This window comes from Oryzias latipes, chromosome 15 (assembly GCF_002234675.1).
Source record: "Oryzias latipes chromosome 15, ASM223467v1".
In the NCBI taxonomy this organism is placed as follows: domain Eukaryota; kingdom Metazoa; phylum Chordata; class Actinopteri; order Beloniformes; family Adrianichthyidae; genus Oryzias; species Oryzias latipes.
This window is the reverse complement of record NC_019873.2, coordinates 29,557,557-29,584,773: the sequence shown is the minus strand read 5'-3', so window position 1 is coordinate 29,584,773 and position 27,217 is coordinate 29,557,557. Positions and strand designations below refer to the sequence as shown.

The following is a 27,217-nucleotide window of genomic DNA, read 5'->3' as shown; positions in this document are numbered from 1 at the left end:
TAATTGAGAGAAAAAACATTCCAGCAGCAGAAAAGATGTTCTTTCTTCAGAAATATGTGGGAGGAGCAGCGAGAGAATCTTTAGAGGGCTTTTTTCTAACTGGATCAGAAGCATCTTATGAGAAGGCATGGAATTTGTTAAATGAAAGATACGGCGAACCATTTGTTATAGCAAAGGCGTTCCGAGATAAGTTGCATGCCTGGCCAAAAATAGCACACAGAGAAAGTTCAGATTTGAGGAAGTTTGTGGATTTTTTGCGCAGTTGTGAGTCAGCGATGGTTGAAAATGAGAATCTTAATGTTCTCAACGATGCAATCGAAAATCAGAAAATGGCAGCAAAACTACCTGATTGGTTGAGCACAGCGTGGAACAGAAAGGCCACAGAGTACCAACTGGAACACAGACGATTTCCAAAGTTCGGCTATTTTGTAACTTTCCTGACGATGGAGGCAAACATTGCTTGTAATCCTATAACATCTTATACTGCTCTACACCAAGATCAGTCGGATAAGAGTAAAATAAAGCCGCAAAACTTTGTATCATCCAAAGGTCAAACCATCGGGACAAAAAGCTTTACAACCAACGTTAGTGAAAGGAAGACAGACACATGTGGCTTTTGTAAAAAAGTAGGTCACTTATTACACAACTGTCGGAACTTAATCAGAAAGCCAATTGCTGAGCGTGTCAAATTCATACAAAGTGAGAAACTTTGTTTTGGGTGTTTAAATCCTGGTCATTATTCCAAATACTGCAAGAGTCGGATGACATGCAGTTTTTGTTCAAAGCGCCACCCATCGTGTCTACACGAAGAGCGCCCAAAACAAGAACAGCAGCTTCCTAGTGAGCAAGCTAAAGAAACTGTAGAGGTTAAGGAAAAAAGGTCACTTTTTACAGTGCAACCACAAGAAACAGATGTTTTCAAGGAGACTACATCTAACAGAGTTGTAAATGAGAAAAGTAGCACACAAACCTCAACAATAGTACCGGTCTATGTTTCAACACAAAGTGATCCGACAAAGGAAGTTCTTACTTATGCTTTGCTAGATTCACAAAGTGATTCTTCATTCATTTTGGACGAAGTAGTTGCTGGGTTAGATGTAAACTCAGAAAGGGTTAAATTAAAGTTATCTACAATGTCATCAAGGGCAACCATCGTGCCATGTGAAAGAATTCAAGGTCTACAAATCAGAGGACTGTCTTGTTCTAAAAGAATCACAGTGCCAGTAGTGTATACCCGGGAGTTCATCCCAGCTAATCATAAACATATCCCAACACCAGAAACTGCCAAGGCATGGCCTCATTTGGAGCATCTTGCTGAATATATCTCACCACAAAGGGAATGTGACATTGGTCTCTTAATTGGGTATAATTGCCCTCAGGCTCTTTTACCCAGAGAAGTTGTGTGTGGAGAAGAAAGCCAACCTTATGCACAAAAAACTGATTTAGGTTGGAGCATAGTGAGTTATGGTGATCCCTCGGAAATCAGAAGTGATGCAATAGGTGTAAGTCACCGCATTGTTGTAAAGCAAGTGATACCTGAAACCAAAACAACAGTGAAACTTAAACGTGAAGTACACTACGTGTGTAGGACTCAGATTAAGGAGATTGCCACTCCTGACGAAGTGCTTAAAATGCTGGAGTCAGATTTCAGTGAAAGAGTTGAAGAAGCAGCCTTTTCCCAGGAAGATCTTGATTTCTTAAGCAAATTAAGAAATGGAATCAAGCATAAATCGGACGGACATTTTGAGATGCCATTGCCTTTCAAACAAGACAGACCAAATTTACCAAACAATATGCAATATGTTGCTCAGCGTCTTATGAGTCTGAAGCGAAGACTCCTGAGAGATGAAACATATTATGCAGATTATGTGTCCTTTATGGATGACATTGTTGCTAAAGGTGATGCTGAAAGGGTTCCAGCCGAAGAACTGGATAATCATCCTGCCTGGTATATTCCACATCATGGAGTATATCACCCTCACAAGCCTGGGAAGATAAGAGTTGTCTTTGATTGCTCTGCAAGATACCAGGATAAAGCGCTGAATGATTATTTACTTACTGGTCCCGAGCTCACAAACACGTTAGTTGGAGTTTTATGCAGATTCCGCAAGGGCCCAGTTGCAGTAATGTGTGATGTGGAACGTATGTTTCATCAGTTCCACGTAAAGCCTGAAGATCGAGACTATTTGAGATTCTTGTGGTGGGAGAGCAGTGATCTAAATTCTCCACCATCTGTCTTCAGAATGAAAGTTCATCTGTTTGGCGCAGCATCGTCACCAGGCTGTGCAAATTTTGGCCTTAAACACTTGGCCAGTGAAAGTGAAGGCAAGTTCAATAGCAGCACAGTTCAATTTATCCAGAGAAATTTCTATGTGGATGATGGACTTGTGAGTGTAGCATCTGAAGTTGCAGCAGTAGAACTTGTCAGGGAAGCAAGAGAATTGTGCAGTGGTGGCAAGCTCAGATTGTACAAGTTCATTTCCAACAGTGAGGAGGTGTTGAAATCAATACCAAAGGAGGACTGTGCTGACAGTGTGAAGGATTTGGATTTAGCCTCGAGACATCCCATAGTTGAGAGAGCTCTTGGGGTTCAGTGGTGTGTATCCTCTGATAACTTTCAGTTTAGGGTGACAATCAAAGAGCATCCTTTGACCAGAAGAGGGGTGCTGTCAACAGTAGCCTCCATTTATGATCCTTTAGGCTTTGTTGCACCTTTCGTCCTACGAGGGAAACAGATATTGCAACAGTTGTGTCAAGATAAAGTAGGGTGGGATCATCCAATGCCAGAAGAGCTCAAATCCCAGTGGGAATTTTGGCTCCGTGATCTTCAAAAACTGGTGAACATAAAGACCAGAAGATGTTTTATTCCTGAAAACTTCACAGACGTTCAGCAATATGAGTTACACCACTTCTCAGATGCCAGCGTAACAGGTTATGGCATTTGCACGTACCTCAGAGTAGTTGATAACTGTGGTAAGGTACATTGCTCACTTGTTCTTGGAAAGGCTCGCGTTACCCCAACTAAAGTAACTACAGTGCCACGGCTTGAGTTATCTGCTGCTGTGGTTGCAGCAAAGACCAGCTTCATGCTGAGGAAGGAACTTGAAATCAATGATCTCAAGGAGCATTTTTGGACTGACTCGAGGATTGTTCTTGGATACATCAATAATGATGCCAAACGGTTTCATGTTTTTGTGGCCAACAGAGTTCAAAAAATCAAATCAACATCAGAACCTGAACAATGGCGGTTTGTCCAGTCAAAGGATAATCCTGCTGACCATGCGTCAAGAGGCTTGACTGCAGATCAGCTTACTGCATCAAACTGGTTCAGAGGCCCAGACTTTCTGTGGGAAAGAAATCTTCCTGTTCCAGATGCTAAGGTGGGAGAAATAGATGACAGTGATCCAGAGCTTCGGAAGGTACAGGTGCTAAATGTAAAAGCTGAAGAGCAAAGAACATTGTTAGATCGCCTGACAAAGTTTTCCGACTGGAAAAGAGCTGTAAAGGCAATTGCTTGTCTCAAAAAATTTGCTAATCAGATCAACGGTGCTAAACCTAAACCTAAAGTGTATGAAGCTTCCAGCATTGAGGAACGGAAAGAAGCAGAAACATTTATATTCAGATTGGCCCAAGAAGAAGCGTTTAACAGAGAAATAAACAGCATAAAAAGGTGTAATGAGATAAAACCAAAGGACAAAGCCAGTCAGCTTTACAAACTTAGTCCATTCTTAGATGAACATGGTGTTCTCAGAGTTGGTGGACGTTTGACAAGATCATGTCTTCATCCTCACATCAAGCATCCAGTCATTTTGCCAAAGGCAAGTCATGTTTCGTCCTTACTGATCAAACATTATCATGAGAAGGTGCATCATCAAGGAAGGGGAATCACTCACAATGAGTTACGGTCCAACGGAATATGGATCATAGGGTGTAGCAGAGTAGTGTCCTCTCATATTTACAAATGCATCGTCTGCAGAAAGTATAGAAGAAACACACAAGACCCAAAAATGTCAGATTTACCTGAGGATAGGATGGAAATGTCCCCACCTTTCACTTATTGTGGGATGGACTGTTTTGGACCATTTTATGTAAGAGATGCCAGGAAAGAACTGAAAAAATACGGACTTCTCTTTACATGTATGTCTTCCAGAGCAGTACATATTGAGTTGTTAGATGATCTCACTACTGATGCTTTCATTAATGCTTTGCGTGCGTTCATTGCAATCAGAGGAAAGGTCAGACAGTTGCGGTGTGATCAGGGCACTAATTTCGTCGGTGCAAACAAAGAGTTTATGAATGCAATGAAAGGGTTGAATGGGGAACAGTTGAAAGAACATGGATGTGAATTCATCATGAATGTCCCATCAGCTAGCCATATGGGTGGTGTTTGGGAAAGGCAAATAAGAACCATTCGAAGTGTTCTGACCGCAATTTTGGATCAGTCTTCTAAAAGACTCGACAGTTCATCATTACGTACCTTTTTGTATGAAGTGATGGCTATTATCAATAGCAGACCTCTGTCAACAGACCACTTAAATGATCCAAGCTTTGAGCCCTTGACTCCAAATCATATACTTATGATGAAATCCAGTATAATATCGCCACCTCCTGGAGACTTTGTGAGTCAAGATTTGTACTTGCGTAAAAGATGGCGACAAGTGCAATATTTGGCCAATGTGTTTTGGACAAGATGGAAGAAAGAGTACCTTCTAAATCTTCAACAAAGACAGACATGGCAGAAGGATAAAAGAGACACTAAGGTCAATGACATAGTTATCCTTCAGGAAGATAACTCTCCACGCTGTAGATGGAAACTAGCCAAAGTAACAGAGGTGTACCCAAGTGCCGATGGTAGAGTTAGGAAGGTAAAACTGTTGCTTAGCAATTCTACCTTAGATGATACAGGCAAACGCTCTGCTAAACCTGTTTATTTAGACCGACCTGTGCAAAAGACAGTTTTACTGCTTGAAGCACAGTAATTGTAACATGGTTGACGCGTGATTGTTCATATACTGTAAGTGATTGTAAAGACTGCAGATAAGTCATGTAAATGAAATCACTAATTTGTGATTTGGTGGGAGTTTAGCTGCAACGCTAGGTTGTATTTTTTTTTTTGTGTTGTTTTTTGTTTAGTTAAATAGGAAAACCAAAGCGGAACCTTTGTGGCGTGATGTGTTGTGCACGGACAATTCTAATGAGAACACAGGAGAGCTGGAAAAGACGTGTGAATCGCAAAGAAAAGAAGTTCAAGTGAAGTTAAGAGCTGTTAAAGTGTTTTGAATATTTGTTGTTCCTTCACGGACATCCCTCCCTCATTATATATGCGGCCAGCGAGTTTGACGGTGGAGTTGGCGAAGTTGGTGGAGTTGTTGAAGTTGTGGATAAAGAGCCAATAAATTCATCTGTATGAAGAACCGTGGTCCCGTGTTTCATGAGGGAGCGAAACTCGTTATTGAGTGTATCTGAGAACTAGACTGTGTGACTCCGCCCCCCGGCATTCCAAACAGGAAGTGGCTCCAAGAAGCCAAAATCCCACATCTTTTTTTTTTTTTTTTAACTTGTCCTGTCCAACAGCTAGGCAGACAGATGAGAGCTGAGGGCCTCTTGTGTTGGACATATTTTACTTTAACAAGAGGGGTTATTAATCTTCAGACAAACCAAAGGTATGTCTGAATAAACCCCTTTTGTAATAAACTTTATTAATTTCAATCATGTTTGAAAATCTTTGGTGTTGGACCGGACGGAAAAGGAAAGAGGGGAAGAAGAGAGAGGGACGTTAGAGGGGGGGGGGGGGGTAGGAGGGTGATAATAGGAGGGGAAGGGGGGTAAGACCATGAAGCAGCATAAAGCAACAAGTTTACTGGTTGTTAATCATTATGGTAAGGTTCATATGTAGTACAAAAAGGGCGGGGCCTGTTCACACACACACTCAAATGTTATAAACACACCTGCTAGCTGCAAAAATGTCCACATGTCAACATGCACACAAAACAGATAGTGTTCACACGCATACTTATGCCTTAAAACCAACTAGTGTGAAATATTTCATTCATTCAATCATGCAAACTGTTAGTGCAAAGGTGAGCTAACACCTGTGCTCAGGTGAGTGTTTATGTTCTTCTAAAATAGATGGTGGAACGTGACAAGAAGGAGGGAGAGTGCCCAGCCATCCCCACCCCAAGACCCCCACCGCAGCAGCAGCGGCAGCCGAAATCCCCCCAACGCCACACGGGAACCGGCAGGAAACAACCGCCCCCCGGGCGACCAAGACCGCCACCCAGGCCAGGGCCAGCAGGACCGCCGCGAGGCCCCCAGAGCCAGAGAGCAGGGAGGCGCGGAGGGAAAGAGAGCGCCGCCCCAGCCCAACCAGGAGAGCAGCCCCCCCGCTGCGCCGGGAGCGCCCAACGCAGGGCCCCACCGTAGAAGGACGCCCACAGCCCCAGACGAGCACCCCACGACCACCCAGGAGTTCCGGGCATCCCCCCGCCCCAACCCCAGGTACGAGCCAGGACCCCCCAAGGGAGACCCGCTCCGCACTCCAGGCAGCCATCCGCCCGGCCCACGGTTGGTCCAGGGAGGAGCAAGGCAGGGGCCCGCCGCCCCCGCCCAGGAGGGGGGAACCCCCGGGAAAAAAGAGGGCCCACAAGGGGTGTTATAAATATGGCCCCAAAATCCCACATCTTACTGACGACATATGGCTCCAACATGGCGGCGTCTGTATGGTGAAAAAATGGTGACTGAATCGACCTTATTGGTTGGAGGTGGAAGAAACCATTTTTTATGGGTGACGACACTCGGTTCAATCAGTGGTGCGAGTCTTTACTAAATGTTAAGTACAATCATTTATTAAAGCGCTTTAGAAAATGTCTGTAAATGTTTTGATATCTAAGGAGGAAAAATCATAAAAAAATCTCCTCCCTCTCTCCCTCTCTCCCTTCCTTCCTTCCTTCCTTCCTTCCTTCCTTCCTTCCTTCCTTCCTTCCTTCCTTCCTTCCTTCCTTCCTTCCTTCCTTCCTTCCTTCCTTCCTTCCTTCCTTCCTTCCTTCCTTCCTTCCTTCCTTCCCTCGATGCATTTGCTCTCCTCTGCTGCAGCGTTCAGCTCTCGCTGTCACATCTCCTTCTGCTTCAGCCACATCGCTCAGCATCCAGCGGCAGGCGGTGCGGAATAGCATGAGGCCAACATCAGCAAGACTTATCGGTTATTAGCTTCTGTAATCTCCATTTGGTGTGCCCCCACTCTATAAACACTATTGATTTTTACACTCTGCGTTTTGGCACTTGTATCAGAGAATTGTGGGCGTTCCATCACAGGAATGACTGGTAATGTGTAATAATGCAGAGTTATGAAGAGCCTGTCAGAGGTTTTTTTCCCCCCACAGTTTTTCAGAAACGGCTGCTGCTCCGGACAGAAATATGAGGAGGTTGACTTTAAGTACAGGCGGCGAGGTCTGGCAGAGGAAAAAGGGATGCTGCGGAAATGTGGACAGTTACAACATTTTAAGATACTAACCTAAATGAACCAACTCAGGATTCCTTACAGGAATCTGCCATAAACGAGGTTGGTGAAGGAGCCGGATACAGAAGAAATGTACTGTAATATCTTTTGACCATAATTAAAAGATGATTATACCAAAAGCAGGACAGAAACCTGAAGCTGAGAAGAAAAATCATTGCAAACACGAGTAGTGTGATAAACAAAAAAGCAGTAAACAGATAAAAGGCGTCAGATGACGGAGCAGAGCTGAGATGAATTTATGATCCCAAACAGGACAACATATAGAGAAATGCCTAGAAAACTAAACATTTAAACACATTCTGTCCTGCTTGGATTTAAGCTCAAACCTGAAACCCCTGAAATGGGAATCGTCCCCGTTTGAACAGGTGAACTCACCAGGACCTGGAGCAGGGATGTACCGGTGGGAGTGTTCTCCGGGAGGCTGATGTTGTACAGCGGCTTGCTGAAGATGGGCCGGTTATCGTTCTCATTGATGAGATCAATGAACACACGAGCAAAGCCCACGTGTTCAGACACGGACTCGTTAGCAAAAAGCTGAGGAAAAATGACGGAGAGGCTTCACCACGGAAGAACAGAGGACGTCTGCAGCTTAGGAAACCTTTTTACATGACAAACATTGCAATATGGAGCCCATGACCTGACATGGGTAAAAAAAAAATTACTTTGTTCCCACGAAATAATAACAATTCATGTGATAAGTCATTCATAAACACAGGTGTGAGCATTACTTGTCTTTACAGCAGATACCTTCACATTTCTGTCTGTGTTTATCATTATAATAATCCATGGATCGCTTTTATTTCGTTTAGAAAGCTCTACAGAAGCATCCGTAACCACGTCTCCATGTCTCTGTCCTTTCACATCCCGGTACGCTCTCCATCCTGCCGCAAAAGCTGCTTTCTGCCGCTACCTCCGTGTCTCTGTGAGCCACATTAATTCAAGAAATTAATGTAGGTCACAAACTAGGGGATCTATTTATTATTGTCTCTATGAAAATAAGAGAAATATCACAGGATGCCCGAGCTGGCTGCTTCCTAATGGAATATTCTGATATACACTTATCCTGTTGTATTTGAATGCACCTCAGTTACGGTGACACGCTGATTGGTCAAGATGGGAACAAAGTAATTATTCGGTTAGAATGATTATTATTTTTTTTTTTTTCACCCGTGTCGTCACTGGCTTTGTATAAAAATGATACAAAAAAATTAAAAAAAGAACAAATGCGTACAGTTTAAAATCCTCTTTTGATTAAATAAAAGAGCACATCATAAAGTTAAGTGTGTTTATCTTTGGACAATAAATACCTCAATGTAGGAAATGAGCATAATCATTTTCTATTGATTTGTCATCAGCAAATCAATGGGCCAGCAATGACTGACTGTTCTGTGAGAGCTGCTGTGTTTCTGGTGAATATGCAGCAGCTTTGTGACCTGTGAACGACGGCGCAGTCTCTGCTCCTGAAGCCTTGTGATTCTGAAGTCTTACAGAAGTCTGCACGATTGTCATGGAGGCTTTTAGCAGGAAACTCACGGAAAAGCTGTAGCTGCGAATGCGTTCGAAGTCGAGGGGCAGGGCAACCCTCACTCTGATGTCGGCACGTCCTTGTACGGCCGTGGGGGAGATGGTGAAGTACTCTGAATTGTTTCCTGTCAGAAACACCTGGAACATGCTGTTCGCCCCCTGCAGCAGACGGAATGAGACCATTCACACAGTCAGAAACACAGCAACATAACAGATAGACTTAAGAATAGCGGGTGTTCAGTTGTCTTTAAGTATTTACAATAGGAGTTATTTTATTGAGAACATTTTCAAACAGATTACAGATAAAGAACTGATGTGAGGAAAAATTGAGTTTTGCTCCGCCCACTAGACCCACTGGAGCATTTTAGTATCTTAAATGAAACATCAGGACCTTACCAGTCTGAAGGTGGACTTTTATTTTGAAAATGAAGTTGATTGTGGTAGGTAGTTGTTTGTGCAGAAGATTTTTTTACATTTGTGTTTATATTTAAGCACAAATCCATCTGTAAAATGGTATTTATGATATTGATAACATTTAGTCCCCTGCAGCTTTTGTTGGAAGCTAAATGTTATGTGTGTTGAAGTTTTCCCTCTTCATGCTCCATGTTTTGGTTTTTCTGTTCCGTCCTCTTCCTCCCTTCTTTACTATCCTCCTGTTCTCTAATTCTTTTTGTTTTGGTCCACAACTTTGAAAAAAGAAAACAGAAGAACATGATAATAATAAATGTAGAGTAAAAATAAAGTTTTGTTTCAAAGGAAAAAGGTGTTAAATGTACTGAAGTTGTGTTTGCTCAGCTGCTGAAAAGGACAAAAGAGGATAAAAAGAAAGAAGCTCCAGCGGATTCTCTCCTCTTTAGTCCACTTGTCTCTGTTGGGTTCTGCTGAAGGGTTGGGGTCAGCGTGATCCCCTCTGTGTGGATTCCTGAGGTTTAGTTGGTGCTGTGAAGGTGGAGCAGCGTCCTCTTCCTCACTGCTGAGCGGCTACATGTCCTGAGTGCCAACACGGTTTGGCAGCGCACCTTCACTGTAGACCTTAAACACTCCTGATTACCATGAAGAACAGGTGTGAATAGAAGTGAGAGTTTGACTGTTTCCATGTTTCCCATCTTTTACTGTAACATAGTTTCCATTTTGACAGCTGATGCTTCTGCAGATGTCCTTTTATGTCTGGACACTTTCTTTTCTCTGCAGTGTGAGGAGAAGATGATCAGGTTTCAGAGGTTCTTCTGAAGTTCTCATTAATGCATCACAGGTCCCAAAAACAAACAATTTAGCTCTTCATAAAACTCTTTTTTTTTTTTTTTGAGAGAGGTGATTGAAATATTCCTAAAATCCGATGGTCAGCGACTCGACGAGCTTCTGCCATTTCCCTCCTGAATCTCTAAAGCGACACCGTCTTCTATCTCCTATTGTCTGCCTTAACCCAAAAGCTCAAACATTAAAAGATGCATTTTCTTTGATAGTTTGATCAATTCTAACCCTGTCTGCTGGAAATCCAGAGTCTGACTGAACGTTCACTCTGCTGTTGAGTTTAATCATCATATTGAGAGACTTGGAGAGACGAGAGCTTGACGAGATTCTTGATGACAACCATGACTATCTACCTCCACACAGATGAACATTTCTGTGTTTGGGCTCCAGCTCGGTGGAGTTTCGTTGCCAAGGCAGTGTTTTCTTACTATGCAGATGATGTCAACGCCACGTCCTTTCACTCACATTGTGACTTCAACTCTTATGATAATTCCATTTGTTTGGGCAAAGTGGTGAAAACTAATACTACACAACTTTTGAAGCAAAAGATTTAAAGCCCTTTTGTCAGTTTCAAAACTGTTTCTTGGTATTTCAGAATATGATGATGATAAAATAAATGTAAAAACTGAAAGTGAAACCTGTGAATATACTGCAGGTTCCACCAAGGATCCTTTTCAGCTTAAACTGGTTATTTTGGACCCAGCAGACTGTTATCTATGCAGCTTTGAATATTTGTAAAATAAACTAATGAACACAAAAAACTAAAAGCAACTAAATAAAATAACCAAAGAACAAACTTAAATATGTATGCCAGTCCTGTAATAAATGATTTTTATACACCAAGTGACACCTTCACGTCGTGTGTTGCTGAATTTCACTGTACTTCTTACAGAAACCGTCCCAGGCAGGTGACCCGTGCGGGTTCTGCCGGTATTTGGTTGTTTGGGTCAGTGGGGGGTCGTAGAGAGGAGCGGCTGCATCATAAGGGGGAGGGCAGGTGTGTCTTGCCCTTGAGACAAGCCCTCAAGTCCTTGACCTTGAGGCTAGTACTTCCACCTCAAAGGACGTCAAGAAAATGGAACGTACCATTGTGGTGCGTGTGGTAAGCGCACTGTGAGGTATTCGTGAGGCTAATGAAAGTCCCACGCACTTATAAATTCAGGCATGACGGCGTCAAATCTTTTTTCAGAGGGTGTCTGACTGATTCTGCAAGCAACTTTCAAGTATTATCAGCAGATATCTTGATGTTTGTGCTTAATTGAACCCTTCATCAGGGACAAAGTGAAGGTTCATCTCAGAGAACTCATCACCTGCTGAGAGGATTGATTATCTGTCTGCCTCTTCAACTTTAACTGATCAAGTCTGTTCTGACAGAAAAATATTTGGTAAAATTTAGAGGCCGTTGCGAAAAAAGACAAAGTAACTGTAAGGCTTTTTTTTTTTAATAATTATTTTCCTGTTAAAACAACATCTTTTCCGTACTAATGACACATTTTAAACTTGTTTGAACTGTTGCTGGGATTTCACGACAGCATGATTCTGAATTCATGAAGACGTAAACATTTCAGACCTTCAGACATCCAGGTATCGCTCTCTACCTGCATTTACAGAACTCCTCAGGTCAGGTCATCAATATTAAAGCTGAATAATCCCATACAGTCCTCTCTCTTGACTCTTGGCAGAAACGGGTTCGAACAATCTCCTTCAGCTTTTCAGAAAGGGGCTTCATGATTGTAAAGCTAATCCTGTCGGGTTGTGGCATCACTGTGGTTGTTAGAAACGATCTCCAAAATATTCCTGTGTTGATATAGAAAGCTGCATGGCAGCCAATCATGCAGCCATTGTGGCCGACGGAGGAACACGGTTGGTGTGGTCGATTGGAATTATGCTGACAGCTGAAATAGCCCCCTTGTTTTTGTTTTCATCTCTGGGAAAACCATTGTGGCTGATGACTCCTATTTAAAAGACCATCCAATATGCAGGGATGTCACCTCAAACTGCCCATAAACGTAATTGCCCGTCCATTTGCTTCTGCCTTTAGAAGCCCCCCAATAAAAGCATCCTGTCAAACGCAACTGCCACAAAGTTTGGAGCAGAAGTTTCCAAGAAGGAAGACAAGGAGAAGAGGAGGATATGTTTGGAGAGACAGGAGGAAGGAAGGACCACTTCAGACCAAATGTCTGCTGGTAATCCCTCACACGCTGAAATTGTGAGATTACAGCAGAAGTGCAGCAGAGTGTGAGTGTGTGATCACACAGGTTTGACGGATCAAAAGTACAAAACAAAACCACCTTTCAAACATTCTTGGTACTGGTACTTTGTGTCACATCGTCGATTCAAGCCTGAGATTGGAGCCTAAAGACCAATCGCAGAGTGTTTTTGACTCAAACCTTTCATGCAAATGTGCCCCCTGTGGTGAATCAGGCAAATCACAGCCGTTTTAAGATTCCTGCCCTTCCCAACAGCTGGGTTCCCCCCAGAGTGAGGGCTGTTGTTGGAATCAAACCCGCAGAGACCTCTTATCACATGCAAACTGCCTGGGATGTCAAGCTGCTGGCAGCAACACCCTAGCAGGACTTCTCAGCTTCACACTGCAACAAAGATGCAAGTAAACACGTCACCTCCAGAATGAATAAACAGAGCTGCCTCCAAATATTCCAGCTATCTCTCCTTCAAGTGCTTTCCTTGTCATGGCTGCTTTTCGCTCTGTGTTTTTCTGCTTCACCAATTATTCAGAGCCAGCTTCGGTCCGCTGCAGACAGCTTTCCTTTCCCTAATATTTCTTCACCTTCTTCTCTTTTTTCCCTCTGTGTGTCTCTTTGTGTGTCCACTTGACTTGCAGTTATCTGTCAAATTTCACCCTGGTGGCCGGCGTGGCTGAATCAATCTGGGCTGACTAGCTTTCGGCTTATCTGCACCCGAGGTGATTGATTCTCCTCGTTAGCTATAATTTGATGCTCCATCCCATATCTTCCAAAGCAAATTAAATTGTGGTGGAGTCAAAGCGCCGGTGCGAGTGAGCGAGCACGGCGTGTGAGAGGAAGAGAGAGTCAGACAGAACGGCAGGTGTAAACTGTTTGACTTTTTGCCACCAAAACACCAGTATTTACATCTGCGTCACACTGAGAAGGTCCTGGAGGGTCACAGAGGGGCAGGTTTCCAAGCAAATCAGAAAATCCAAACTACAGACGACTCAGAACCATTTACAGGACGGTTTGCATGATTTACCTGACGTTAAAGTCCCACTCTGATCATCTTCTGATCTATTTTTAAATTGTTCTCAGTGGTCTTTTAATTATTGTGGGTGGTGTCTTTTTTTAGCCCAAATCAAAAAGCTGTGTCATTTTGTGAGACATACTTTCTACAGAGTTGCAGGAGTTCATTAGAAACTCCTCTCTGAGTTGTGGGCGGGACTGTTGGAGAGGTGAAACCCCGCCCCCCTTCCCACTCCCTAGTCCTAAGAGCTCAAAGCAGGGAGCTTGAGGCCCACCCAGCGTATTTTCTACATCACACATTATCCTAACTGCATGTTCTCGTCTGCTGCTCATTCACATCGTTTTGAATGAAGAAAAACTGAAATGCAGTTTTAATCTTAATTTTCTCTCTCTATATATATATATGTGGGTCCTCCATCATCAGAAAAATGTGGTGAGAACATGTTAAAGAGACCCAAAACAACATTTTTATCAGAGTGGGTCTTTATGATAAATTTTTATATCTAAAAAAACTCTTAAATGTTTCAGTGAAAGTGTCTTTTAATGTCAAATCCAAACCTCCGTAACGTAGGAATCTATTTGGAGCAGATTTTTGTCCCTTAATATTCATGTTAACCTTTAAAAAAATCAAAATCATGATCTTTGGATTCCAGTTTCTGCTGTTCATAATAAGTATAATTCACACAAACAAAAACAAGTTTTTAAACCATTCTCCGTTTTCATAAACACTTTGATTTATAATCCCCATAATAAACAAGTTACAAACAAAATCTATAAAACATTTTTGGATAATCGCTGCATGAGGTCTTTTCTGTGACCAAAACAAATAAACGTCTCAGAAAAGACCTCAACGATTATCCATAAACCGTCCTTTCCCACGGTAACTTTTCTTTAGGAAAACTAGCTTGGAATCTTTTTCATGAAAACAGTCATGAAGAATTCCCGTGAAAAGTAAGCAACCACCTGACAGAAGTGCTCAGAGCATGAATCCAATGCCATGAAGCCAATCTCTGCTCTGGAGCAACATTTTTCTCAATACTTAGGGAGCAGAACTTTATTCTGGGGCAAATGTAAACTTTTGACTTACTGAAGTATGAATCTTCTCTGAGATGTTCTGAGTGAGAAGCACTCACCTCATCCTTATCTTCTGCTTGGATGAACAGCGGCAGCGCAAAGCCCACCTGGGCCAGTTCTGTGATGAGGACCCGGTACTCTGAGCTGTTGAAGTTTGGGGCGTTGTCGTTCACGTCTATCAGGAGGATGGTGAAGGTGGTCCTCACGGTTGCATCCGACGGACTGCGATCATCTTTCAGCTCCGTGGCCTTCGAGTCCACAAGAGGAGGAAGCAGAAAAGGTGCAGAGATGTTAGTTGGTTCTGGAAATGTGCAGCTGAACGGAGGTCCTCCTGTTGGAGATGTCTGCAGTCGTTCAATGAAACCAAGCGAGGTAGGCCACATCCTGGACACCTGGAGTTTCCAACTTCACTTTCCTTCAATGCTGAACATGAGCTTAAAGAAAGACAGGTGTGTTTCAGCTCCGCCTCCTATTGACGGGCGCTGGCGCTGCTCTTCAGGTGTTTGAGTGCCTTTCATCTCAAAACTCCATAATCATTTGACCTCCACCTTCAGACGTTCAGCGCTATCTAGACCGCCTGAAGTTGAGAAATTAGTTGTATTACGACGGCAAACCACAATCAATAGCAGCAGCAGCAGAGAAAGCACCGCAGACCAAAGAGGAGAACATTCCCCACAAGAAATCCATATCTTATAAATACATTTTGAATTACATTTTCTCTTTTTCAGCACTTTTGCTCATGCTGTTTTCCCTGTTTGCAATTATTGATTTTAATTAAAAAGACAGACTTTGGCTGGTATCACTTTTGTATTAAACCTCAGCAGCAGTTGTATCTCTATCATCTCTTGTTCAAGTCCTCCATGGTCAAAAACGGCAGATAATTTGAAGCAAATTTGGGTTTTCTGAGGCCGCTGTGATCAAAGTATCTTCAATTGTGATCTGGACGGGATCCAGACATGACATCCAATCATAAACATAATAACTATATACAAGCAGAATTTAAACAGAACAATCTCCACTTCTGTTGAAATTACAATTGGCTGTTCAATTGTTTCAAAATGGTTTCATATTTAGATTGAATGAAAATATGATTATTGCCCCCAGTATAGATGGACCTTAAGATTACATAAACGTGTTTATGGTTTCCCTCTAACATTTGTGTCACATTTGATTCAGGCATTTCTGGGACCCCCCCTCTGTTTAGCATGACCAGAGCTTTCCTTAGAACCCAACGTAAATAGGTTGATCCATGTTTTCTGCCCTCTGCTGGGTTTTTAATTCTAGTTAAAGAGATTTTCCTGCTCATCTCAAAATAGCTGCTTCAGTCAAATCGCAAAAACACTTTTGGCGGGAAACGTTTTTGCCAATTTTCAAAACTTTACACTGAAGACTACAACACAGTATTAGGGCCACCATAAAATAAAGCAAGTAAAGACAGGAGAATAAAGTCAAAATTAGTAGTAAAAAGCCAACATTTTACAAATTATACCCTAACATTAGGAGAAAAATCCTAATTTTACGACAATAAAATAAATGATATAAAAAGTCCTAATTTTAAGAGGAAAACCTCATTGATTGATTTAATGCACCATCATATTAAAGCGGTTTCTGGATCCGCTGGAGGCAGCAGTCGATGTGGTCTTTGGGCGGACCCACCCCGTTCCCCAGCCATCAGCCTTTCAACAATTCACCTTGACTGTGAGCGTGAATCCTGACGAATACAGCGGGTTTTCTCGGTCCAGCTGGCCGTTCACGGTCAGGGAGCCGCTGATGTAGTCCAGGGCAAACACGCTGTTGGTGTTTCCTGTGCAGGGAAGACGGAGCAAAGAGAATCAGTTCGACTTAACCGCAGCTGTGAATTATTGAGCAGAGCTTCAGCGATGCGGCATGGATCTGTGGAGGGGAGGCATGTGCATCATCCGTGTTCTTTTCCTCATTCAACATGGATGCTCCCTGCACCTTCCCATCTTCTATTTCCCTGAGCTGACCGGCCACCTTTGACCTTTTCTCACATCTGCAAACCTTTGTTGTTGTGGAACTGCTTCTTTCAAAATCACGATCATAGGATCTTCTAGAGTTTAGCAGAAGTTCCTGCAGGAAGAACACTGTGGAGGATGTAGATGAACCTGCGTTAAAGGTCAAAGTGCACGAGGATTTGATTTCTAGAAAACACCTGAAGAGAAAATCCGATATTAAAAAGAGGAATAACAGTCGATGTGCTAAAACATTAAAACATCCTTAAAGCATAGCATTATCTCTTGACAAAGGGTCTTTAAATGGGAAGTTAGTGCACATGCATGCATGCATGAAGGAGCCACTGCAGCGTTTGCACACAGCATTTTTCTGAAGTGCTTGGACTCTTTGCATGCGCTGATGATTTGCATAAAATTGATCACGTCTGCACTCCTTCAGAGAGCTGAAATCATCACGGCAGCACCGTCCTCCTTAAGAAGTTCAAGCACGCCTGCTGCTCCCCACTCACTCCACTTAAAAAGGTTAAAACATGAGAGTGGGTCGCCCGGGCCCCTCTGCTCGTCTTCTGCTATTCTCTCTCGTCCTTTTCCACTTACCGCACCCCCCTCGCCGTTTCCTGTCGTGCGCTCAAACAACATTCTCTCAGAGGGTGGGGGGGCCTTGCTGCTTAATTTACACTCCAGCGCACGGAGGAAGGAGGGACATGAAAATGCAGAGGAAGACCAGAACCTCTTCCCCTTCACATGTCTGAAAACCCGACAATGCACTCCACGCTCTGTAGAATCAGCGCGTCTTCATCATATTTGTGTTTTCGTCCTCGAGATTCCAGTCCTCAGAATTTTAAACAGGAAAAAAAAAAACTCCTGAAAAAGTTAGAAACTCCCAGAGTTCAGATGAAAGCAAAAGGATCTATGTAATGACAGCATCGTGCAAACAAACTCCAAAGTAGAATTTTATGATCTCAGTCAAGTCATGAAGCATCAGCAAGAACCTGGGTTTAAATGAACTAATTCTATATGTGGACATGTCCTGTTAGAGATAATTCTATTCAAATCTCTCTTTATGTCTCTACCTAAACTGATCTTTTTTCTATCTCTAATGTTTTATTTATTTCTTTGTTTGTTTCTAATGACTTTTCTCTGCTAATTTAATCCAAACATCCATGGGAGATGCAGACGCAGAACAATTAGCGAGTTTTCCATCAGATCTGCAGATCGACGCCATGGCCTCAAGCCAGAGGAAGGAAAATACATTTCCAGTTAGACTCGCTCAAACTACGGAGACAGAAAAAATACAAGATGTCAACGCAGTGATACAAACACAAATGACAACTACAGAGCAAACAATATCACAAATTCACAAAGCAATTTTGAATAAATTAAATGAACGATAATTTTAGAATATTTTCTGATGAACCTCATTCTTAAATGGGACAAAAGTGAAAAACTGATGAATTCTAAAAAAGGAAAATGGTTGTTTTGTAGCTGCTGTGGTTGAGATTTAATTCCTGGTTGTCAAAGACTTAATTTAAGGATCAACTAATTAACCTCCTAATTATTCCTCTGTCTTGAAATGGACAGATATCTATTGAAGATGGAACAATTGATTTACTTGGACTTCAAACCAAAAACTGTCTCAACCAAATGGTCATTTAAAGAAAATAATCAAGCAGGTTTGGTAAACAGACAACTTTAATACATTTTTCAACAGTTTAACTGCTTTAAACTTTCATAAAAAAGTTTGATCTCAAGGTCGTCTTTTTTTTTGTGCTACATTTTCTGAGGAAAATCTTTCTGTACAGTTGGCGGTAGGAGCTGAAGTCCACGAAAACCCGCTGTGATGGTGAGTCTACGGCACACGACAGCTGGGGGTCAACAGATTAACCCGCGTCTGTGTTCAGCGATCCCCATTCACTGCTCTATTATTGCTCTGTTCCCACCTCTGGAATGAGAGAACAGGCGCTCCAAAAAAAGCAGAACGGAGGCAACAAAGGAGAAGAAGGAAGGGAGACGAGACACTGAGTAATGATGCTGGACCCCGAAAAATGTAAAGGGAAAAAAGAGCTGGAGGAGGATCGGAATAAAAGTATCCCAGAAATGTTCATGCCTGCTTCAAAATAAAGGAATCCTCCACTTCCTTTATTTTGACCTGGAAGTAAAAAAATTAATAAAGAACAGCAAAAGACTCTTACAAATGTATATTTTAGCATCAACTACACAGAAAAACCAATAGAACTACAAACATTCTTACAGATAGGAGTTTTCCTGTTTAATAAGAATAAAAATGACTTTCAAAGAACCACAATCCAGTTTTCTGATTGTGCAAAGCAGTAAACTACAAACATGATGACAGAAATGAAGTGTTTGAGGGTTTGTTAAAGTCACCTTTGACCTCCTGCAACGGCAGCATTGCTGCAGAAAGTTGTGTTGGTCCTACAGAATGAGTGACTTTAGAACCACATTTGTCCCTGGAAAACTAAAAAAAGAACAAATCCACCAAAAAGATGAAGAGTCTTCCTGAAGGTACAGTTCAGCAACTACAGCGGACTCATTATGACGCTGGAACTGAGAACCGGGAGGTTTCTCCTTCATGTTCAGACGCAGAAAAGCAGAGACCCCCCACCCCCCAGGCCTCTTTTGGGAGATTTAACAGTAAAGATAATGGATCCAAATGTCTGAAGAGGACGACATGTAACACATCATGCATGCTATAGAGCTGTGAGGCAACCGCAGGTCAACTGTGTTGTCACCACTGGTAGCTATTCTCACTGGGGGGGGCTGACAAAGCTCCACCCTTTACTTTCATGTCATGTGTTGTCCACCATCATGTTTGGCCTTCACACTGGTTTTCCTATTTTCATAAAAACTACATGTTTGGGTGGCAACACTTATAGAAAATCTGCAGCTAAAGGAAAAACAATGTTTTAAATATTTTTGTTCTACACCTCAAATATAAAAACATTAAAAGTGTAGAAATAAACGTCTACCTCTACTGCTATATATTAATATACATTATGGATTATGGGTGGATTTTTATGTCCCTCAAGGAAAGTTTGTGCAACTTTTTCTTCTAATTGTCAGTGTTTGTGTATCAGAGATGGAGAACAGACTGGTGGAGCGCTGTGTGACATGATAGGAACATCATGATCCTGAATGTGGCACGACAAAAGAGGATTTTCAGGATGTAAAACATATTTCCACTGTGGGAGGAGCGAAAGATCAGAGGAAGAGACAGGAGATGCTTTAGGAAGCTGCATCTGCACTTCCTGTTTGCATCAAGAGTTGGATTGGAAGGTGAAACCATCATGTTGTTCCAGCACAGCTCAACGCAGAAAAGAGGATTCTCATGAGGAATGCCGCCACTAATATCTAGACGCCCCCAGCGTGACGCAGAGCAGAAAGGTGTTCTGCAGAGTTTCCTGGCTGCTTCTTCGGTCTTGACATCCAGCAAACTCCCAGAATAAGCAGGAGTCGCTCAAACGGTGTCTCTTGTTTCAAAAATGTGATATGAACGTTGTTCTCCGTTGAGTCAGAACACCTTAATGATGGGAGGGGCAGACACAAACACACACCTGAGATTCTGCTCCTCAACTAGAATTTACTTAAAGATCCGTTCTCCGTTCACCCCCCCCCCCCCCCATCTCTCTGTTGATGTAAACACAAACACGGCAACATTTTAACAAACGCTGTGTGTGATCAGTAAAGAGGCCTCTCAGCTCTAGCCAGAGGGACACTCCAAACGACTCAGTGTGTGTGTGTGTGTGGGGGGGGGGGGGGGGGGGAGTTAATTCTGTTCTAGTAGATAGAGACGGTAATCTGCTGTGATTAACGGGGGGGGGGGGGGGGGGGGGGGGTTTAAAGATGCCTTCACACAGAAACACCCCCAATAAGGCAGAAATACTTGCATTCTGCCTTCATACACGTGGCTGCGTTTTCCAGCCTTCATTGGAGTCAAATGTTTATGAAGAACCTCTGGGTGGGGGGGGTGGGGGGGGGGTGGGGGGGGGTTGATTGTATGATGCGAGGCTCTCAGGGATTAGCCCGGCTCTCACATTACCAACAGTACTGGACTGGAAAATGAGAAAACATGTTATTTTAGACTCCAGCACGTTCAAGTGCATTTAGTCTCTGGCACGGACATCAGCAGAATTACCTGCAAACACGCTCATAAAAAAGCAGGAAGTGCGTCCTGCGAGCGCCACGAGGGAACAATAGACGCCGCTGCAGTCAGATCAGGCCTTTAATGTCATCATAACCTGAAAATCCCAAAAGACTGAAGTCGACTTTAGTCAAAATAACAACAAAGTGTTTGGAGGGAAAAGCCACGATGAGGCGCTTTGCATATCGTATGAAAAGTGTTTTATAAAGTTTGATTTTATTTTATTATTAGGGAATCATGGTTAGTGCTAATGTTTTTGTATTATTAATTTCTCTAAGCATAATGCTTTTTTTCTGTAAAAAATGTTTTGTTTAAACATTGTTAATTATTGTCGAACTGATAAAATGTGACAAACAGAACGATGAATGATAATATGCAAAATTTGAAAAAAAGATTTAGATAAAGAGCAACAACTTATCAAGGTCAGTCCAAACCTACACTTAAACTTTATTTTTCCTAAATTACAATTAAAAAATACTGAAAATTAGTTGTGGTGAAACAATTGCTTTGATTTTGATTTTGGATTGACAGCTTTTGTTGTCTTTACTGCAGTTATTCCATTCTTGAGTTTGGTGGAGATACGTTGAGTTTAGTGTTTTTTTCTCAGAAACATACTTGATCCTCTCAGGCAGCACTTAAATAAAAGAATTCAGGAATGACAAACTAAACAAATGTGGTCTGCATAAACATGTTTGCTACAAGTTATTCATCAAAAAACAACAGGAAGAAACAGGTGGTTTCCTGTTGGACGACAATGCGCTGTCTCCAAAATAACCACATCCTGGCGGAGTGGATGGACATGCTAAAGACTGCATAGGAAACCTGGCAGAAGAAGAGAGCAACCATCTTTAAACACCATCCATCCGTGAGGTTGCTACAGGAACAGTTATCTTTCCTCAACATAAACAGGAGAACGCAATTGGAACAGCCATGGGAGCAGCGATTGGAGCAGTCACTGGAACAGCCATGAGAACAGTCATGGGAACAGTCATTGGAATAGTCATGGGAGCAGCCATTGGAACAGCCATGGGAACAGTCATGGGAACATTCATGGAAGCAGTCATAGGAACAGTCATTGGAACAGTCATTGGAACAGTCATGGAACATTCATTGGAACTACCATGGGAGCAGCCATGGAAATAGTCATAGGAACAGTCATGGGAGCAGCCATGGGAACAGTCGTTGGAACAGCCATGGGAGCAACCATAGGAGCAGCCATGGGAACAGTCATGGGAACAGTCATGGGAACAGTCATGGGAACAGCCATGGGAGCAGCCATTGGAACAGCCATGGGAACAGCCATTGGAACAGCCATGGGAACAGTCATGGGAGCATACATGGGAACAGCCATGGGAACAGCCATGGGAACAGCCATGGGAGCAGCCATGGGAGCAGCCATTGGAACAGTCATGGGAACAGCCATGAGAACAGTCATTGGAACAGCCATGGGGACAGCAATGGGAACAGCCTTGGGAGCAGCCATGGGAGCAGCCATTGGAACAGTCATTGGAACAGCCATGGGAGCAGCCATGGGAGCAGCCATGGGAGCAGCCATGGGAACAGTCATGGGAACAGTCATGGTAACAGTCATGGTAACAGTCATGGTAACAGTCATGGTAACAGTCATGGCAAAGTCATTGGAACAGTCATGGGAACAGCCATTGGAGCAGCATTTGGAACAGTCACTGGAACAGCCATGGGAACAGTCATAGGAACAGTCATGGGAACAGTCATTGGAACAGTCATGGTAACAGTCATGGGAACAGTCATGGGAACAGTCATGGCAAAGTCATTGGAACAGTCATGGGAACAGTCATGGCAAGTCACTGGAACAGCCATGGGAACAGTCATAGGAACAGTCATTGGAACAGTCATTGGAACAGTCATGGAACATTCATTGGAACAACCATGGGAGCAGCCATGGGAATAGTCATGGGAACAGTCATGGGAGCAGCCATGGGAACATTCATGGGAACAGCCATGGGAGCAGCCATGGGAACAGCCATGGGAACAGCCATGGGAGCAGACATGGGAACAGTCATGGGAACAGTCATGGGAACAGCCATGGGAACAGCCATGGGAACAGCCATGGGAGCAGCCATAGGAGCAGCCATGGGAGCAGCCATGAGAGCAGTCATGGGAGCAGCCATTGGAACATCCATGGGAACAGCCATGGAAACAGTCATGAGAACAGCCATGGGAACAGCCATGGGAGCAGCCATTGGAACAGTCATGGAAAAGTCATGGGAAGAGCCATGGGAGCAGCCATTGGATCATCCATATGAACAGTCATGGCAACAGTCATGGGAACAGCCATGGGAACAGCCATGGGAGCAGCCATTGGAACAGCCATGGGAACAGCCATTGGAACAGCCATGGGAACAGTCATGGGAACAGCCATGGGAGCAGCCATGGGAACAGTCATGGGAACAGCCATGGGAGCAGCCATGGGAGCAGCCATGGGAACAGTCGTTGGAACAGCCATGGGAGCAACCATAGGAGCAGCCATGGGAACAGCCATGGAAACAGTCATGAGAACAGCCATGGGAACAGCCATGGGAGCAGCCATTGGAACAGTCATGGAACAGTCATGGGAACAGCCATGGGCACAGCCATGGGAGCAGCCATGGGAGCAGCCATTGGATCATCCATATGAACAGTCATGGGAACAGTCATGGGAACAGTCATGGAACAGTCATGGGAACAGCCATGGGAGCAGCCATGGGGAAAACCATTGGAACAGCCATGGGAACAGCCATTGGAACAGCCATGGGAACAGTCATGGGAGCATACATGGGAACAGCCATGGGAACAGCCATGGAAGCAGCCATGGAAGCAGCCATTGGAACAGTCATGGGAACAGCCATGAGAACAGTCATTGGAACAGCCATGGGGACAGCAATGGGAACAGCCTTGGGAACAGCCATGGGAACAGTCATGGGAACAGCAATGGGAGCAGCCATGGGAACAGTCATGGGAACAGTCGTTGGAACAGCCATGGGAGCAACCATAGGAGCAGCCATGGGAACAGTCATGGGAACAGTCATGGGAACAGTCATGGGAACAGCCATGGGAACAGCCATGGGAGCAGCCATGGGAGCAGCCATTGGAACAGCCATGGGAACAGCCATTGGAACAGCCATGGGAACAGTCATGGGAGCATACATGGGAACAGCCATGGGAACAGCCATGGGAACAGCCATGGGAGCAGCCATGGGAGCAGCCATTGGAACAGTCATGGGAACAGCCATGGGGACAGCAATGGGAACAGCCTTGGGAGCAGCCATGGGAGCAGCCATTGGAACAGTCATTGGAACAGCCATGGGAACAGCCATGGGAGCCGCCATGGGAGCAGCCATGGGAACAGCCATGGGAACAGTCATGGTAACAGTCATGGTAACAGTCATGGCAAAGTCATTGGAACAGTCATGGGAACAGCGATTGGAGCAGCATTTGGAGCAGTCACTGGAACAGCCATGGGAACAGTCATAGGAACAGTCATGGGAACAGTCATTGGAACAGTCATGGTAACAGTCATGGGAACAGTCATGGGAACAGTCATGGCAAAGTCATTGGAACAGTCATGGGAACAGTCATGGCAAGTCACTAGAACAGCCATGGGAACAGTCATAGGAACAGTCATAGGAACAGTCATTGGAACAGTCATTGGAACAGTCATGGAACATTCATTGGAACAACTATGGGAGCAGCCATGGGAATAGTCATGGGAACATTCATGGGAACAGCCATGGGAGCAGTCATGGGAATAGCCATGGGAACAGCCATGGGAACAGCCATGGGAGCAGACATGGGAGCAGACATGGGAACAGTCATGGGAACAGTCATGGGAACAGTCATGGGAACAGCCATAGGAACAGTCATGGGAACAGCCATGGGAACAGCCATGGGAGCAGCCATGGGAGCAGCCATGGGAACAGCCATGGGAACAGTCATGGGAACAGCCATGGGAGCAGCCATGGGAACAGTCATGGGAACAGCCATGGGAGCAGCCATGGGAACAGTCATGGGAACAGCCATGGGAGCAGCCATGGGAATAGCCATGGGAACAGTCATGGGAACAGTCGTTGGAACAGCCATGGGAGCAACCATAGGAGCAGCCATGGGAACAGCCATGGAAACAGTCATGAGAACAGCCATGGGAACAGCCATGGGAGCAGCCATTGGAACAGTTATGGAACAGTCATGGGAACAGCCATGGGCACAGCCATGGGAGCAGCCATGGGAGCAGCCATTGGATCATCCATATGAACAGCCATGGGAACAGCCTTGGGAGCAGCCATGGGAACAGCCATTGGAACAGCCATGGGAACAGTCATGGGAGCATACATGGGAACAGAGATGGGAACAGCCATGGGAACAGCCATGGGAACAGCCATGGGAGCAGCCATGGGAACAGCCATTGGAACAGTCATGGGAACAGCCATGAGAACAGTCATTGGAACAGCCATGGGGACAGCAATGGGAACAGCCTTGGGAGCAGCCATGGGAGCAGCCATTGGAACAGTCATTGGAACAGCCATGTGAACAGCCATGGGAGCAGCCATGGGAGCAGCCATGGAAACAGTCATGGGAACAGTCATGGGAACAGTCATGGTAACAGTCATGGTAACAGTCATGGTAACAGTCATGGCAAAGTCATTGGAACAGTCATGGAAACAGCGATTGGAGCAGCAGTTGGAGCAGTCACTGGAACAGCCATGGGAACAGTCATAGGAACAGTCATAGGAACAGTCATTGGAACAGCCATGGGAGCAGCCATTGGAACAGTCATGGAACAGTCATGGGAACAGCCATGGGCACAGCCATGGGAGCAGCCATGGGAGCAGCCATTGGATCATCCATATGAACAGTCATGGGAACAGTCATGGGAACAGTCATGGAACAGTCATGGGAACAGCCATGGGAGCAGCCATGGGAGCAGCCATGGGAGCAGCCATGGGAGCAACCATTGGAACAGCCATGGGAACAGCCATTGGAACAGCCATGGGAACAGTCATGGGAGCATACATGGGAACAGCCATGGGAACAGCCATGGGAGCAGCCATGGGAGCAGCCATGGGAGCAGCCATGGGAACAGCCATTGGAACAGTCATGGGAACAGCCATGAGAACAGTCATTGGAACAGCCATGGGGACAGCAATGGGAACAGCCTTGGGAGCAGCCATGGGAGCAGCCATTGGAACAGTCATTGGAACAGCCATGTGAACAGCCATGGGAGCAGCCATGGGAGCAGCCATGGAAACAGTCATGGGAACAGTCATGGGAACAGTCATGGTAACAGTCATGGTAACAGTCATGGTAACAGTCATGGCAAAGTCATTGGAACAGTCATGGGAACAGCGATTGGAGCAGCAGTTGGAGCAGTCACTGGAACAGCCATGGGAACAGTCATAGGAACAGTCATAGGAACAGTCATTGGAACAGTCATGGTAACAGTCATGGGAACAGTCATGGCAAAGTCATTGGAACAGCCATGGGAACAGTCATGGAACATTCATTGGAACAACCATGGGAGCAGCCATGGGAGCAGCCATGGGAATAGTCATGGGAACAGTCATGGGAGCAGCCATCGGAACATTCATGGGAACAGCCATGGGAGCAGCCATGGGAACAGCCATGGGAACAGCCATGGGAACAGCCATGGGAACAGCCATGGGAGCAGCCATGGGAGCAGCCATGGGAACAGTCATGGGAACAGCCATGGGAGCAGCCATAGGAGCAGCAATGGGAGCAGCCATGAGAGCAGTCATGGGAGCAGCCATTGGAACATCCATGGGAGCAGCCATGGGAGCAGCCATTGGAACAGTCATTGGAACAGCCATGAGAACAGTCATTGGAACAGCCATGGGGACAGCCATGGGAACAGCCATGGGAGCAGCCATGGGACCAGCCATTGGAACAGCCATTGGAACAGCCATTGGAACAGCCATTGGAACAGTCAAGGGAACAGTCATGGCAAAGTCATTGGAACAGCCATGGGAACAGTCATGGAACATTCATTGGAACAACCATGGGAGCAGCCATGGGAGCAGCCATGGGAATAGTCATGGGAACAGTCATGGGAGCAGCCATCGGAACATTCATGGGAACAGCCATGGGAGCAGTCATGGGAACAGCCATGGGAACAGCCATGGGAGCCGCCATGGGAGCAGCCATGGGAGCAGTCATGGGAACAGCCATGGGAGCAGCCATAGGAGCAGCAATGGGAGCAGCCATGAGAGCAGTCATGGGAGCAGCCATGAGAGCAGTCATGGGAGCAGCCATTGGAACATCCATGGGAACAGCCATGGGAACAGCCATGGGAGCAGCCATGGGAGCAGCCATTGGAACAGTCATTGGAACAGCCATGAGAACAGTCATTGGAACAGCCATGGGGACAGCCATGGGAACAGCCATGGGAGCAGCCATGGGAACAGCCATGGGAACAGCCATTGGAACAGCCATTGGAACAGCCATTGGAACAGTCATTGGAACAGCCATGGGA

The 27,217-nt window shown here is 44.7% G+C and overlaps 1 protein-coding gene across 3 annotated transcripts in view; it reads right to left on the bottom strand.

Moving 5' to 3' along the window:
* cdh23 (cadherin related 23) overlaps positions 1-27,217 on the bottom strand; it is a 178,854-nt gene that overhangs the window by 63,671 nt on the left and 87,966 nt on the right. For all 3 annotated transcript variants that reach the window (XM_023963384.1, XM_023963386.1, XM_023963385.1), the window contains exons 10-13: positions 16,272-16,384; positions 14,640-14,828; positions 9,050-9,199; positions 7,892-8,050 (exon numbers count right to left, since the gene is read on the bottom strand). In XM_023963384.1, coding sequence (XP_023819152.1) covers positions 7,892-8,050; positions 9,050-9,199; positions 14,640-14,828; positions 16,272-16,384 — 611 coding nt within the window. The remainder of the gene's footprint in view (positions 1-7,891; positions 8,051-9,049; positions 9,200-14,639; positions 14,829-16,271; positions 16,385-27,217) is intronic.